This window comes from Sminthopsis crassicaudata, chromosome 3 (genome assembly GCF_048593235.1).
Source record: "Sminthopsis crassicaudata isolate SCR6 chromosome 3, ASM4859323v1, whole genome shotgun sequence".
Taxonomy (NCBI): domain Eukaryota; kingdom Metazoa; phylum Chordata; class Mammalia; order Dasyuromorphia; family Dasyuridae; genus Sminthopsis; species Sminthopsis crassicaudata.
This window is the reverse complement of record NC_133619.1, coordinates 628,235,397-628,251,382: the sequence shown is the minus strand read 5'-3', so window position 1 is coordinate 628,251,382 and position 15,986 is coordinate 628,235,397. Positions and strand designations below refer to the sequence as shown.

General features: G+C 37.7%; 1 protein-coding gene across 2 annotated transcripts in view; it reads left to right on the top strand.

Annotated features, from left to right (window-relative positions):
* The window catches only part of AJAP1 (adherens junctions associated protein 1), a 262,572-nt gene extending 247,572 nt beyond the window's left edge, over positions 1-15,000 (top strand). For both annotated transcript variants that reach the window (XM_074306444.1, XM_074306446.1), the window contains exons 3-5: positions 8,638-8,725; positions 12,299-12,541; positions 14,842-15,000. In XM_074306444.1, the coding sequence (XP_074162545.1) occupies positions 8,638-8,725; positions 12,299-12,541; positions 14,842-14,914 (404 nt within the window). In that variant the 3' untranslated portion in view covers positions 14,915-15,000. The remainder of the gene's footprint in view (positions 1-8,637; positions 8,726-12,298; positions 12,542-14,841) is intronic.
* Positions 15,001-15,986: the final 986 nt, after the last annotated feature.

Sequence of the window (15,986 nt, the reverse complement as noted above, 5' to 3'; positions counted from 1 at the left end):
TGATTTTATATTTTACATACAAAATACTAGTATTTCTTCTATATTGGTATAGCATGCTATTTGATAGGGACTGGGCCTACATATAAGGAACTTCCTAATGAGGAAACTTCATCTATCAGTGCAGCTTGTTACTCTCTGTCTATCTTACAGTCTTAGGGAATTGTCTAAGCAGGGCTTCTTAAAATTTTTTCCTTCACAGCCCCTTTTTGCCTGAGAAATGTTAACATGACTATGGTTTAATAGATATATAAAAAGATATACAAAACAAACATTTATTGATAATAAATAATAATTTTGTGACCTCCTCACATTCAATTATGAGACCCCATATAAAGTTGAGACCTACAGTTTAAGAAGCTTGGGTCCAGAACATTGCGAGTTTAAGAGACTTGCTTAGGGTCACCTAGCCAGTATGTGTCAGGGTGGAAACCAAAACCAGGTCTTCTTCCTTTATGAGACATGTTAGAAAAGGGATGATTTTGGAGTTATAGATTGAAAAATGTGGTTGTAGAGGTTTTGCCAATCCCAACTTTTATGATTTGGGGATTTCTACTACTTTTCTTCCCATTAACTCACTATAGATTACTTTTATTTTTAATTCAACAATTCCATTCAGGCATTTGTTGTCCTTACTATATAGCAGACACTCTGCTAGCTAGTACAATGCTGGACACATAGGAGTTCAATTAATATGTTATCCAAATAGGAAAATTGATCCTTGAGACAGGCATGGAGAAGCCACTTTTCGAGATCATTTTAGCTCCCTTTGGGGAGGTCATACAGTCAGAAATCCAAGATATATCAAACCCCTGAGTTCCACCCTCTGTAGGGGTCTTAAGTAACTTCAACTTGCCATGTTCTGTCAGAAATCTCAGTCATGTTCCTGAGGTTAAATTTTCCCCATAAAATCTATTTATGGCTCATGTCACACTCACTGCCCTCCTTTGGGTCAATCTGCCCTCACTCTGCCTCCTTTCTCCTCCCTCATGGCATGTGGTATCTCCAAACCCAAGCATACCTTGAGGTGTCAATCCTGACCTCACTCTTCCTCGTTATAGCTAACTCTTTTAGGGTGCCAAGTGCCTTTTAGGATTTAACCTACTAGCTAAGGATATGGTCTGACTCCATGAGATGCTCCCTTTCTATTAGGTTATTGTGAATTCCACTCAGGAACTTGTCTTTCATATGGTCTCCCACTCTATTTCAGATTTACTACTCCTATTATCTATTGTTTCCCTTCATTTTGTCTGTAATTACTTCTCTGAATAAATCTACCTTTTGCCAAAGAGAATGGCCACTGTGAATTCTTCACATGACCCCATCTTTTGGTGTCTGCCATCATCTGGTGTCTACATCAGCCACATCACACATACATGCACACACATATAATATACATATACATACACACGTATAGATGTGTATATGTATGTATATGTATACACTCACATCCTTCCATAATGTCTCTGTCTCTCTCTCTCTCTCTCTGTTTCTCTCACTGTCTCTCTATCTCATTGTCTTTCTGTGTCCCTCTCTCATTTCCCACCTAAGTAGATTAGAAACTCCTTGAGGTCAGAGTGTTTTTTATCCATATCCTGATAATCCCCATTGTTGGGGTTTAAGGGAGACCTGAAAAAGGTTGGGGTGTCACAAGGTATCTCAAAAAAATTTGCAAGCTCAGATTCATCTCAAAACTAAGTTTATTATAATTGTAATGCCAATTAAAGTGGGCTAAGTTCCAATGGAAGTTAGCAAAGAACTAGGGGAAAAAAGATAAATGTATAGAAAAAATTTAGAGAAACCAGGTGCTTCATATCACTGATATGCTAATTTTATGTCTTGGAGGTGGATTTGAGGTGTGGCCTGGTTCTGACTTTGTACACAGTTGCACTACCCATAATTTTCTGGACAGAGCTCAGGGGTAACCTTCCAGAGATGTGTTTTTAGGCCTGAAACATCACTAGGTTAGGTAGCAGAGACCCAACTTTGTTCTGCATCTGGTTCAACTTTAAGCATCTCATTGTTATTGCTCATTAGTCTTGGAAACTCTGTTGTCACTGACCAAGAGGCTGTTATAAGATAGCCAGCAATATATGTAGCCATAGCACTCTGGACATATAGAGCTAACTGGGGCATGATAACCTAGGAGAAAAAATATATCATTTCCAACTACACCATTCCCAAGGCCAGGTGATCTTAGAGTATTGCTATAATGCCCCCTAGAAACTATACCACATCACCAGCATCTGATCCAGTGGTTTAGTGAATGCCTTTGAATGGAATTGAATATTATGTAAATATGAATTATTATAATAATATAAATTTATGTTGTAAAATAGGTTTATTGATAGAAAAATTCTTCCTTACTTAGCAAAACACATTTTAATTGAACTCATCCTATGTTTGCCCAGCATTGTGCTAGCTAGCACAGTGCCTCTCAAATAATAGAAATGTAACAAGTTTTATATATATATATATATATATATATAATTATATTTTATACATATATTATATTATATATATATATGTGTGTGTGTGTATACATACACACATGCACACACACACACACACACACACATATATAGTGACTAGATGGGGAGAATGTGACAACATGATAGAATTCCTGGAATCATAAAATTTCAAAATGGCAGGACCTCTACAACTCCATATTCCAACCCATACCTCCAAAATGCTTTCAATTATAACATACCTCATAGAATAGGAAGATCTGGTTTCAGAATCCACCTCTGACACCTGTGGGCTGGGTGATCCTAAACAAGAATCTTAAACTCTCAGGGCTCTAGAAAACTCTCTTAAAATAGTAAGCTGCAAAGTAGGTAACAGTGGAATGTTTAATAAGTGGTCATCATCTTGTACTTGAAAATCTCTAATGAGAGGAAAGGCTGTGGAAAACGTATGTAAAATAGGCTACTAGTATTTGCCTAATTAGGCTTCTACCATTTAGATGTCAGATTTTGGCCTTTTTAAAAGGGCGACAAAGACTGGTTTCTCTAAAATATTACCAAGCCATGGACTGACTCTTTCACTGCTGTGACAAATTAAACCAGATGTGAGAAGTTTCATTAGCGATGGCCAGCCTCCAGTTCCCCTCAAATGCCTCTATCTGAAATCACTGAGAAACTTTAGCATTTGAGTACCATGCGAACAATTAGCTCCTATTCTTTTAGAAAACAGCATCTATTCTGTAGACTCAAGATGGAAATCCCTTACCAAACATTAGAAAAGCTTATAGGAGGAATAAAAGAATTAAACTTATTTCCTGTTCATGCCAAGTCTTAATTATTTATTAACAATTTCTCCCCATCGGATGATATCCAATGGAGAAGTAACATCTGTTTGAGACATTGTGTCTTTGGGAGACAGCCAGCAAAGTCATTTTGGGATTAAATCTGCCATCAGGAAACACATACGTGTATTGGGTAAACAGATGCACATCACAAAAAACAAAATAAACAAAATACCATGACATGCTCAGACACTTTCTGTGAGGAAGGCAGATCGGATAGAATGTTGCCTCGGGACAAAAAATCATAGATACAGATGATATGTCAGAATTGAAACGGCTTCGGTGGTGATCACCTAGTCCATTTCTTATCTGAAAAATGTCCCCAATAAAAGACACTACAGTTTTCCTTTCCCCCTCCTGTTTTTGATGTATTGTGGATTGACACAAGAAATTAAATGGGAATTTAGGGGAATTTCTGTGAAAGTTGCAGATGACAGAAAAAGTTTAGAAAGTCAAAAATTTATCTATCTATCTATATGTATATATATATGTATGTATAAATGTATACTATTGTATAGAAACTCATGTATAGTATTGTAAAATGTCATGTTTTATCTTTTCATAATATAATAATTCAGACTTCTCTGGTATGAAGGGATTTTCAAGATAGGGGGAAGCACACCTTTAACTCCCTCCCTCCAGATCTGGAAGACATAACCCTTAGAAAGATCATCCATCTTCTTTCAATTCAATTCAATTCAAAAACCTTTTATTAAATACCTATTATGTGAAGAGCACAATGCTAAATGCCAGCAGTACAAATACAAAAAAACTACCATTGTCTTCCTATTCTCTTCCATGTCCCCAATAGATCACATTTTTTACAAAAATTCAATAATTCAATTCAAGCATTCATGATATACTTAATAAATGGGAAGCAATATGCTAAGACAATTAACCAATTTAAACAGACTCTATGGAGATACCTTGGCCATTTTACATTATTACAAAATGTAATAACTCATAGTGATATAGTGTTCAAAAATTTATAAATCATTTCTGACTCAGTTCCATTCAACAAGCACACAAAAATCCATACTACGTACCTAGCATTTTGCTGGGCAAAGAAATTAAAATGTGCAAATGAGGGTATATTTTTTACTCTACTTCCATTCAATGATATTCACAATAATGCTATAAAACCAGTAGTGTATTATTGTTCCCATTTAACAGATGACATATTTCTTGAGAGTTCTTCAAATATTCGTAGACAGATGTCATATCCTACTGATGAGGTCTAGAATTGGGGTATCTAAATGAAATTAGGGTTTGAGGGCTAGTGACAGGTTCGGGGCACAGGGAACCTGTGCAACCCCTTTGGATTCAGCACAAGAATACAGAGTTAAATGAGGTTTAGTAGAGGTGCAAGAGTCCCCTGTAAAATAATTTATAGACCTGAAAACCTAGATTGATAAAAGAGGTTTATTATGGGGTTTGAAAGTAAAGTTAAAGTCTAGTTAGTAAAGTTGAAGGTAGAGGTAAGAGGGCACTGGAAACTGTGTTCCAGTGGCAGAGATGGCATGCCAGGCGTAAGGCTGCCATGTTTGGAACCTCTGAAAAGAGAGGACTCCAGCTTGGCTCTTTTCTAATGAAAGATTTAGCTAAAGGGGCCTGCGGGTGGAGTCCCAAATTGGCTCCTCCCTGGGTTTCAGTGAGGGTGCATATTTGCTTGGTTGGGGTTGGGAAACCTGAGTAGATCATTAGAATGAGGGCTGGGACAGCCCAAGTTGACTCAGATCCTATGGGGGTTGTGAGAGCACGGATATCTCCTATTGGAATTCAAAAGGGTGCTTTTGACTAGGATTTGTGGATCAAAGGTCCTAGTTTCTTGAATTGATCAGCTAGGAGGGGTTGGGAATCAGAAAGGAATAAATCAATCTACTACCTTAATCTTCTCTTCTCAGGATAAATCTCCATCCTGCCCCTAATTCTTTCAGCTGTGCTTTCTATGAAATTACTTCAATTCCCTTCCTCATCCTAGTCATCCTCATTGGGATGCTTTCTAGTTTGTCAATATCCCAACTAAAGTTCCAACCCCAGAACCAAGCATAATATTCTAGATGTGATTACAAATATTGTTGGAATATTATCACCTCGGACCTGGATAATGTGTTTCTAAATGGAACTCCCCTTCAATATTCTTGGCTGCCCTATCACACTAGAGACATATATTTCTAGAGCAGTTCACCAAAGTCCACAAACCATTGTTAGACAAATTATCATACTTCCCCCCATCTTATACTTTTTCCCCAAGTTTAAGACTTTGCATTTATTCCTATGAAATTTTGCCTTCTTAGATTTGGCCCAAACTTTGAGTGTGTTAAGATTTTTTACTTCCTTACAAGTAAACCAAGAGAGTTTTCATCTGTAGTCTGACAAGCAAGAACTGCTTGTGATCAATAGTTGATTAAAAACTCCCTAATAACAAAGGCAGAAGGCTTTGGGGGCATGGTTTTAAAGTTGTGCTGGGTTAAGATGAAAGGAGGCTACTGAGGAGGAAGGAGCTGTTCTCTGCACCTCAGATTTTGGCTTGTTGGCAGAATAATCCAATTTAAACCTGCATTAATTCCCACATGCTCATCTCTGCTGGGATTTCATTACATATCTGTGAAGCAGATAATGCATTAAACTGAAATGGGAGCTAGCTAGACCTGAGTTCAAATTTTGCCTCAGATGCTTAGTAGCAGTGTGACAGGATAATCCCCATTGGTCTGCCTCTATGTCACTATCTATAAAATGAGGTTAATAATAGCATTTACCTATTAGGTTCTTGTTAGGATCATATGATAAAGCAACATATCCCAAGAGGCTTTGTGGAGCTTTAAGCCTTATATTCAAGCTGCACAATGATTTTTTAATTCTCTGGATCTATAAAACATTTTGCATATCTTCAAATATTCTAAAATAGTGCATGTAATTTTTTTATTGTCACATTATCATCAATACCATCAACATCTTAATTATCAGCCCACCTGGGACACTTACTATTTATGTGACTCTGAGGAAATATCTTAATTTCTATATGCCTTAGTTTCCTCATTTTTAAATGAGAAAGTAGGGTTTGAGGGTTCCCTAAAGTTGTTGTTTCCAGCTCTGAATTTTTCTTCATAGGATCCCAGTCACAAAATCACAAACTTATAGAAATATAAGATTGTTAAATGCTAATCTATACCCTAAAAAACTTCTTCACCTAATGTATGATTGAAAGACCATTAAGTTAGTCAATTAATTGGCTTTTAGAGTATATTTCTAGTATATTCTGGAGTGATATATCAATTATACCATTCTGTGATAAAGGGTGGTAGAATTTACATAAAATACCTCTCCTTTCTCAAAAAAAAAAAAAAAAAAAAAAGAACAGAAACATATTCTTCTTCCCAGAATACATGCAAGGTCTAAGGAAAAAATGGATTCAAGTTTTTGAGCACATTTGGCAAAAATGGATGTTTTTCCCTTGTAAGCACTTTCTTCCTCCTTTCATGACCCCCAGTCTCCATTGTCCACCTTAGATAGGGGAGCATTTTCAGCTGATCTCCTCACACAGTCCTGAAGTTTGCAGGATTCTCTATTCCTTGAAATTACTTTGCATATGCTTTGAATGTATCCATTTGGTTATATCCTTCCATTATAGTAGAATATAAATTGCATATAGATAAGGATATTTCTTTTTTGTCTTTGTATCCCCAAGAGACCTTTTGTCCTCCCAACTGCTCGTATCTTCTAAGCCAATGTTACTATGTCTGCCTTATATTCATCTTGTATTTATTTTTTTTCTCTCCTTTTTCTCTCATTCTCTCTTTATATCATTCTCTTGCTGTGTCTCTGTCTTTGTCTCTGTTTTTTCTGTCTCTTTTTCTCTCTGTGTGTCTATCTCTGTCTCTTTTTTCTGCCTCCCTTTTTCTCTCTTCAAGCTGGCACTGTTACGACCCTGTAGCACACAAGCCAACATCGCTGTACTAAAATTGTCCTCCAGTTTCCTAAAGCACAAAATAGCAGAAAATATGATTTAACCACTGACTTTTTGCCATATGTGCCAGTTTGGGAGACTCTCTCTCTTCTCTGTTTCTGTCTCTCTGTCTCTGTCTCTCTCTTTCTCTGTCTGTCTCTGTCTCTCTATTTCACTGTTTCTCTCTCTTTCTATGTGTCTCTGTCTATCTGTCTGTCCATTTCCTCTCTCTATACATATATATGTGTGTGTATAGAGACATAATATTGTTGTTTTCCAGTTGCTTTCAGTCATGTCCAACTTTTCATGGCGCCATTTGAGTTTATTTTTTTTTGGCAAAGATGGTAAAATTGTTTATTATTTCCTTCTCTAGTTCATTTTTCAGAAGAGAAAACAGGCAAACAGGGTTAAACAGCTTGCCGAGGGCCATATAGGTAGTAGTTATCTGAAGTCAGATCTGAACCCCGGGAAATTGATCTTCCCTACTCCAAACCTGGCAGTTATCCACTGTGCCATCTGGTTGCCTGCTGCACATACATTTGTATGTCTGTACATGCATACATATATATGCATGTACATGTATAAGATGCATGTCTATATTGTGCAAGTGTATATTGTGCATGTATATCTTTTGTGTGATGTGTTATATGTGTGTATTCTCACTTCTATTTGAACTTTCATTCCTTGAGAGCAGAAACCTTTCATCTCTGTATCCTTATCACTTATATGAGCATATAATGAGTAGCAAACATTTAATAAATGCTTATTGATATATTAATTGAATTGTTTACTCAATATTGTACCCAGTGACTCCTCCAGACTAGGCACTTGATAAATATTTGTTGATTGATTGATACTTAATTGATACCTGTTGTATTGAAACTAAATTTGAATAAGAAGATTTGGGGCTAGAAATAAGATATGTGACTTTATATGCAAAGTTCTCCCCAAGCTACTACCTTATCTCATGGTGAAATGGTGAAGAAGGTGAAAGGGATAAAGGAACAAAAGAGGTAGTCATATCAACTAAAATTCTAGGTTCTGGGAGCATTAGTAAAAGTAAGTTGCTGCAGCCAATATCTTTTGCAGGGGCTTTGTGGGTCTTTGATCCTAGCATTATGCAGTAGGTGTCCTAGAAAGTAGATCACTCAGGTGGCTGTCATCTTCTCTAATTTACAATGTGACTCACATCATTTCAGAAGAATTGAAAGGCTGGTCATGAATTACGCTTAATTTTTTTTATCTTTTTTTATTTTTTTAACCAAGTAACACTAATGTACTTTTTTCACCTTTAAAATTTTGCCCTTCCTTTTTTGCTCATTAATTTCATGGATATTTTACCCCCTCCCCCATCTCCACTTTCCCCCTTTTCTTTCTTTCTTTACAGGTCTGGCTGTCCATCAGATAATAACCATCACTGTCTCCCTCATCATGGTTATAGCTGCTCTGATTACAACTCTTGTCTTAAAAAATTGGTAAGGACCTTTCTGGTTTGGGGAAACCAGGGTAGGGTGGCTATCTTTGTAGGGCCCTGGACCTTGGGGAAAACATGGCTAAATAGTTGTTCAAAAAGTGCTGGATTTATAAAGAAGGAAGACTTGGGTTCAAATCCCTTCTCTAATACTTACTAGCAGGATGACTCTGGGTAAATCCACTTTGCTTCTCTAAACTCCTTAAATGAGGGAAATGGACTGGATGCTTCCAAGGTCCTTTCCATCTATGAGAATATATTTTATTCCATGGTCTGTTTGGCTCTTTGGAAAAAGACAAGTGTTGTAAAATTATTACTACCATTGTAATTATTTTCAATTTCCAAGTCACAGTGTTCTTTCTGGCTGATTCCCTAGGATCTAAGCTTGCTGGCCCTCTCTGCTGTGACTCCTTGGACTAGTTTTTTTTGTATTCAAAGCTACATGTGCTATTTAGGGCAAATCATCCTGCCCCATGGCTCCCGCAGCAGGAACTGTACTGAGCACCAACCATTTTCAAATAGCTTCCCAGATGCCTTGCTGCTTATGTTCCCAAACCCTCCTCTCTGATCCAAAAGCAACTTGTAAAAACGAGAATCAGCCCAGCCTACTATTATTCAGTAGCGATTATTTTTTCTTTTCTTTTAGTGATTGTTCTCATATTTTCACTGAGACTCCCCTAATGTAAGACTCCTCACTCTGTTCTGTACCCCTTTCCATCCAATCTGCCCATCTCCCCTTCCTAGCAGAGGATCCCAGCCCAGGGATCCCAGGATGATTTCATTCACTTTGCTTGTTTAATTTACTCTCTGGTTTTCCCTTAGACATCAGCTCTGCAAATAGTGAAATAGGTTAGTTCTTCGCTTCAGGCATCCCTGCTTTTGCCTGTTTTCTTATGGAAACTGGCCTACTTTGAGGTCAGATTTGCTAAGTGTTATGTATCTGCCACCACAACTCCCCCACTTGAACCATTGAGTAACCTCACTCTTCAAAAAAGCATTTTGGAAGCCCCTTTAATATCTGCCCCACCCCTAATTTGTAGGGAATTATTCTCCCAGAAAATTTGCTCTCATTCTCACTTCAAAGCTCAGTTCTGTCGCACTCTGATGTACCTAAATGAGTCCTATGATATCTCCAAATAATAAGCTAAAAAAACATATGGATGATGGGCACAAAGGGTATTCAGACCCCAAAATAAAAGAAATAAGAAGGGAGTGGGTGGATTAATTAGTTGATGGGATAAGAAAGGCAGCATCAAATTTCCAGGGTATCACCCAGCCCCAAAACATAGATAAAAATGAGCCCAAAAGTTTTAAGGGAATTTCCTTGGTACCTGTTGAAAATCCCTGGGCCTGGAGGGCATTTTCTGCAAAGAAATGATAAATATCCAGGCACAGGGATGTAGAACAGGGCTTGTTTGATAGTGGTTAGATAGATTGGCAGAGTAAGGATGATTTGAGCCTGCCTTGCTCTATAGTTCTGTAAAGGGAGCTTTCTGATGTGCCCGCAAAATGGTAGCCATGCTCTGTATCAGAAAGCAATGTTCTGTTACCAAAGATGTGTTTAGTGGGACTTAAGAGAGCCCTGAATGGAGGTGAGAAGTCCAGTTCCATAAAAGTACTTATTTCTTCACCTTTGGGTGTTTTTATTTTTTGAAAGCCTCTATATAACAATGAGATGATAGCCCCAGGATGGGGAAGGGGAAAGAGTATCAACCTATGGGATTTCAGAATGGATAGAAAATGCACTTGCTCTTTCCTGGTAGATAAATTAATTAGAGTTCTCCACAGACACACCCAATTACAATGCATTTTATAAGGACTGAATATTATTCAATTTGTCCTTTTAAAAATCAGTTTTAGGATAGGGAAAGCACTGGACATCTGTTCCACCTCAGGAGTCATGGACAATCTCCTCTGACATTTCTACTGCAGTCACCTGAAGAAATAGAACCATTAAACAGTTAATGATACTCAAGGATAAAGAAGAGTCCCAAATATTACTTTTTCTGCTCAACTTTTTTCATTCTCCAAAGATATAAAATCTAGAGAGCAGCAGCATAATACCTGAGAAGGGAGGCCAAATGGTCCAGTGGAAAGATTAATGTCCTTGCAATCAAAGGTCATGGTTTTGGGTTCTAGCTCTGCTATATATCTGTTTTTGAATTTGATTTGTCAATTTCTCCTTCTAGTTCCCAGTTTCTCATGTATAAAATGAGGGGGTTTAACATTAATCCTATAATCTATGGGTGAAATATTGAAGAGCATGTCCCAAAATGGATTCTGTTTAAATATTGCCTTCTACAGGGCATTCTCCTCCCTAATTATTTGTCTTTCTTTTGCCCCTGCTGTGGGTTACTCAGAGGAGATCACCATGGATGGGTGCTGAGAGAGTACATACATACATCAGAAAAATGACAGATTAATTTCTATTTTGCTACTAGCAGGATTAATAACACTTATTGTCTCACACCAGATATAACATACTATGAAGCAGATTGCATCACAAATTTTCTGCTTCATTCCAAAGACCATGAAAGTTTTTGAGTTCCCATTCCTTCTCTTCCTGAAAGATGCTAAATAGAGAAAAGGGCACCAGTTGTCACCTTATGAGAACAGATTGAGTTCCTTCCAAAAAGCCTAAGGCTAAGATAAGTCAGATATGCCATTCAGATATATCACACAGCTGGTCTTCATATGGTAGAATGGAGTCTAGCTTCCAACTTGGGGCATTGGACTAAAAATAAAGAAATCCAACATCCCTACAGAGAAGCTGAAAGATAGGGCAGGAGGTCCAGTTCCTAGGGCATGAATATGCCCATCAAGGCCCAGTGGGTTGTAAAAAGAACTCCCAAGCATGTGTATATATTTTATATACATGCACATATGTGTGTGCATGTATATACACATATGTAAACCCACATATATCATAGAAGTGGTACATATATGCATTATGGATATGCATATAAGATATATAATATACATACATATAAACATATATGTATGTCTTTTAAATATACATACATATATGTGTATATACTCATGTTTGTATGTATATGGATAAACCCATTTGCGTGTTTGTGCATTGTGTATGTGCATTTTTGGCCTTTCAGAGGGAATTTCCCTCTCATACTGTCCTAGTATTTCTCAACTATCACAGACTAATTTGGTGGCTAGTCATCTATCGCAATTATTTTCCCTACTAAGGCATGAGCAAGGGAAAGCATGTTGATGCCATTGTTCTTGCTGACACTTTATGAGCAAACAACTCCAGCTTCCTGATAACATGGATAAACCACTCATCTCAATAATTCTCCTGCCATAATGGCTCACATTTAAAATTCAAATTCGAAATAAAAAAAATAAAGTGAGCTGATTGCTTGATTGTCGTTGATCCTTCTGAAGAGCTTGGGAATTATCATATATTATTAAATGATGTATAATTAATGCTTCTCAATGAAGGCTCTGCGTTCAAATGTTGATGGTGTTTTTGTCTATTTTATTATTCCCTCATTCCCCTGTCCTCCCAACTTCGCAATCCCATGCTCCATATCCCCAACATCACATCCTTCTCCCTTAGCTGTGCACAAAGTGGAAACACACGGAGAAACAGCCACCAACGGAAAATCAATCAGCAAGAAGAGAGCTGCCAAAACCTGACGGATTTCACTCCTGCCCGGGTGCCCAGTAACTTGGACATATTTACCGCCTATAATGAAACCCTACAGTGCTCGCATGAGTGTGTTAGGACCTCAGTGCCCGTGTATACTGATGAGACTTTGCATCCAACTGGAGAGTATAAAACCACCTTTAATGGAAACAGGTAAGGTAGCCTTGAAATAAGCACACCTGAGTTTTGCAAGACTCATAGAAGATCCCATGCCATAGAAATGAGGATTAGCTTGTGTTCCTGAAATGTGACTTATGTGTTTATGTTTTGCAGGAAGGCTAATTAGGCAAATAGCTACCATCATCCACTACATATAAAGTTAACTCCTAAGAAGCATGATTAGTTCTTCTTCTTTTTTAAATCAATATTCTCCTCTCCCCTCAAGAGTTTTCTTTCAAAGGATTAGGAGTACTATGAATAATAGGAACAATAACAGTAATAGCAATTGACATGTATATAGTACTTCCTACTCTGCAAGGTAGAATACATTGGAACTCTCCTGATGTGGTGCTTTAAAGTATATGCTATTGGCATCTCAAGAGTTCAGTTGGCAGCCTTGGATTTATTGGATTTCTAGATATCAACAGATTATTATTGTCCATTCCTTGAACCAAGAGCTGTGGGTCCCTGTGAATGAAATGTCAGCAGCTGGTAAAGTTAAAATGTCAAGTAGCCACCAGTCTCCCTTTCTACACCTAACTTTATTAAATGCTGCTACTGTTTACAATATTCCCACTTATGCTTTCCAAAAAAATATGCCATTGAGCCACCTCAAAAAAATTTCCCTGGTATTTCCTCATTAAGGATCTGAATTTGGTACCCAAATATTTATCCAGAATCAAATTAAAATATTAGTTAAGGGCAACTAGCTTGAAATGGTTTGTTTAGTTATCCTGGCAGCTAAGGGACTCAGAAGGATAGAATCTTGGACTTGCAGTTAGGAAGACCAGTGTTCAAATTGAGCCTCTGACATTTATTAGCCAGGTAACTAAGAAAATTAGTCCATTTCTTTGAGGATCTTTTCCTTACAAATTAAATAAGGGAATTGAATTCTAATTGAACTAAAAGCTCTTCCCGTCTTAAATATATGATCTTTTGATCCATGAATCCAGGGTACCAAAGTGTGAGCATGTTAATAATCCATAAAAAAAAGGAGCTGACTGAGATGTCAGGAGGACTATTGCCTATGATATGATCATGACTAGGGAATCCCAGCACAAAATAGGAAATAATTCCTCTTATTAGCCTTTTGGAAATGGTTTATGGCATGATGTATAGGTTGAAATCATTTTGTTTGTCCATTCAAAGGCAAATCATCCCAGGGTGCCTTTATGACTCGCCACTTGAGAGTTTCACCAACATTGTCCCATAGTTCAATGTGTTTTCTTGTCTAATCAAGCCCAATGAGCCTTTTCTTTTTCTCCTATTTTTTCTCTTTCAGTGGCTTTCTGCCACATGCATTCTTTCTCCTGTTTCTCTCCATGTTGGAGTCTCCATTATGTTCATTACATAAAATTCTTCTTCTCAGAATAGGTACCTGAGGAGCAGCAGCCCCCAATCAATTGTTTTACTAAAGACCCTTTGAAATCTCCTTCAGAAATCCTGGGAGTTTGCATTCTCTAGGTTTGCAGAGGGCTGAGTAGATAAAAGAATTGAAAGACAAAAAGGATTTTCAAACCATTTCATTGAGTGTTGTGTGTATGTACATGTGGATATGTGTTGATTTGGACATGGACCGCAGCCAACCAATCTTGGGGATCTCATCGGGTATGGAGGAGAGATGTAGATCTTTTTTGGTTCTGTTCTGTCCCACTCTCATTTTCATATCTATGTTTTATCAAACACACCATTGATGTCTCTGGTCTGCTTTGTCTGGAATCTCCTACAGGGGAGAAAAAAATTGATTTGAATAAGGTTCACTGCTTTTTTTTTCCCTCTAAGGTAATGTTTTGTGGGGCCCCTTTCTCCCCTTTCCTACCGGCTTTGGGAAAATCTCAATGAAAAGTAACAAGCCATAGCAATGACTGCCAACTGGAATACATCTGAAGCTCCTTCCATGTCCCAGACTTTTGGGGTATTGGCTTTTCCTTAAGGTACAAATTGAGGGAAAGAGGTCCTAAGAACAGAAATCCTTGGGAATGGCCCCTACATAGTATCCTAGATGTCCCAGGGCTCTTAAGTTTGTTATCCTTTCATGTTTTTTCAACTGGGATTTGGAAGAGAAATAATCAAATGGTCAAAGTAATCTTCTGGTGGGGGAATAAAAGCTATGAATTTATTTCAGAAAAACCAACGAGCCAGTCCAAAGCATTGCTTTAGAGGGAATTTTCATTTTCTTTCTTTCTTTCCCCTAAAGAAGCTAGTTCTTTTTTTTTTCAAAGCAAGCCTGATCTGGCTTGCCTATTATATGTTATGTACCAGCACGCGCAAGCCTATTTTTCTGCTCGCTGCAGACCTTCTTCTTCTGATCGACATCTAATTCCTGTGGCCTTTGTGTCTGAGAAATGGTTTGAAATCTCCTGCTGACTGGCCGAAGTCTCTTTTACTTCCTGGGGGCAGGGCAGACGCCATGTGTCTATTTCCTGGTACGTACCACTCTTAAGACATTATTTTGGTCCCCTCTCCCCTCCTCCCAAACCTCTCACTTTCTATCACTTTAAGCAATTCTCTACCTATGAAGGAACCCACAATCGTGTTAGCCATTGGATGGAAAGCAGGTGACTGATCCTTTTGTTACTTTCTCTTTTAAACCTGATATAAATATCCCAATAGGGCAAAATAGCAAATGGACATGTACCGATTTTTCATATCTATTATTGTTATTATTATTAATGATGTTTCGGTTCCCGAGGAAGACAGTTTCTCAGATATAGCATGTATGGCAGGGGAAAATTTCTCCTTGAAACAAGTTACAATTACAGTTCTCATTTGCCTTAACAGAAGAAGATTAGGGCAGCAACTAAGTGTGCATGAATCTCTCCTCTATCACATGTCTTTACACCAGGAGGTGGGAGGGGGAAACTAAATTAAAATACAATTTTGAAGTATAAAAATAGGAGATAAGGAAGAAAATGATAAAGAAATAAAGTGAAGAGTTGAGACATATCTACTAATTTGAAACCAGGGACTGGTACCAAGACAGGATGAATTTTCCACGCTCTGCTGGATAAGAACATTTGGTTTGCTTTCAATGATATTAACTTTAATGCTAACGGTAAATTGCTTTCTTCTGTGCTGAATCTTCTGAACATTTGGACTGTGTGGTATAAACTGCATTTTACCTCTCTGACTGCACATGTTATATGCATAGTCTAGAGATGCGATCAAAGGTTTTCGAATGATTTGCATTTGGGGCATTTATGGCAGCAGACAACTTTGCCTCTAAGGAAATCCTTTCCGCAGTCACGTCACAACACTAACAATAAAAGTGTACAGATAATCGGAGACTTCTGCTTTTTAGCCTTCTTTTTGAGGAAGAAGAAGAGGGTGAAAAGTGAAAGTAGATATGTTAGAACAAGACTGATTCAGGCAAGGGGAAGGTATTTGCCAAGAAAGCAGTTTCAGAAGGTAACTAGGACTGAGCAAGTGGCGTTTGCTA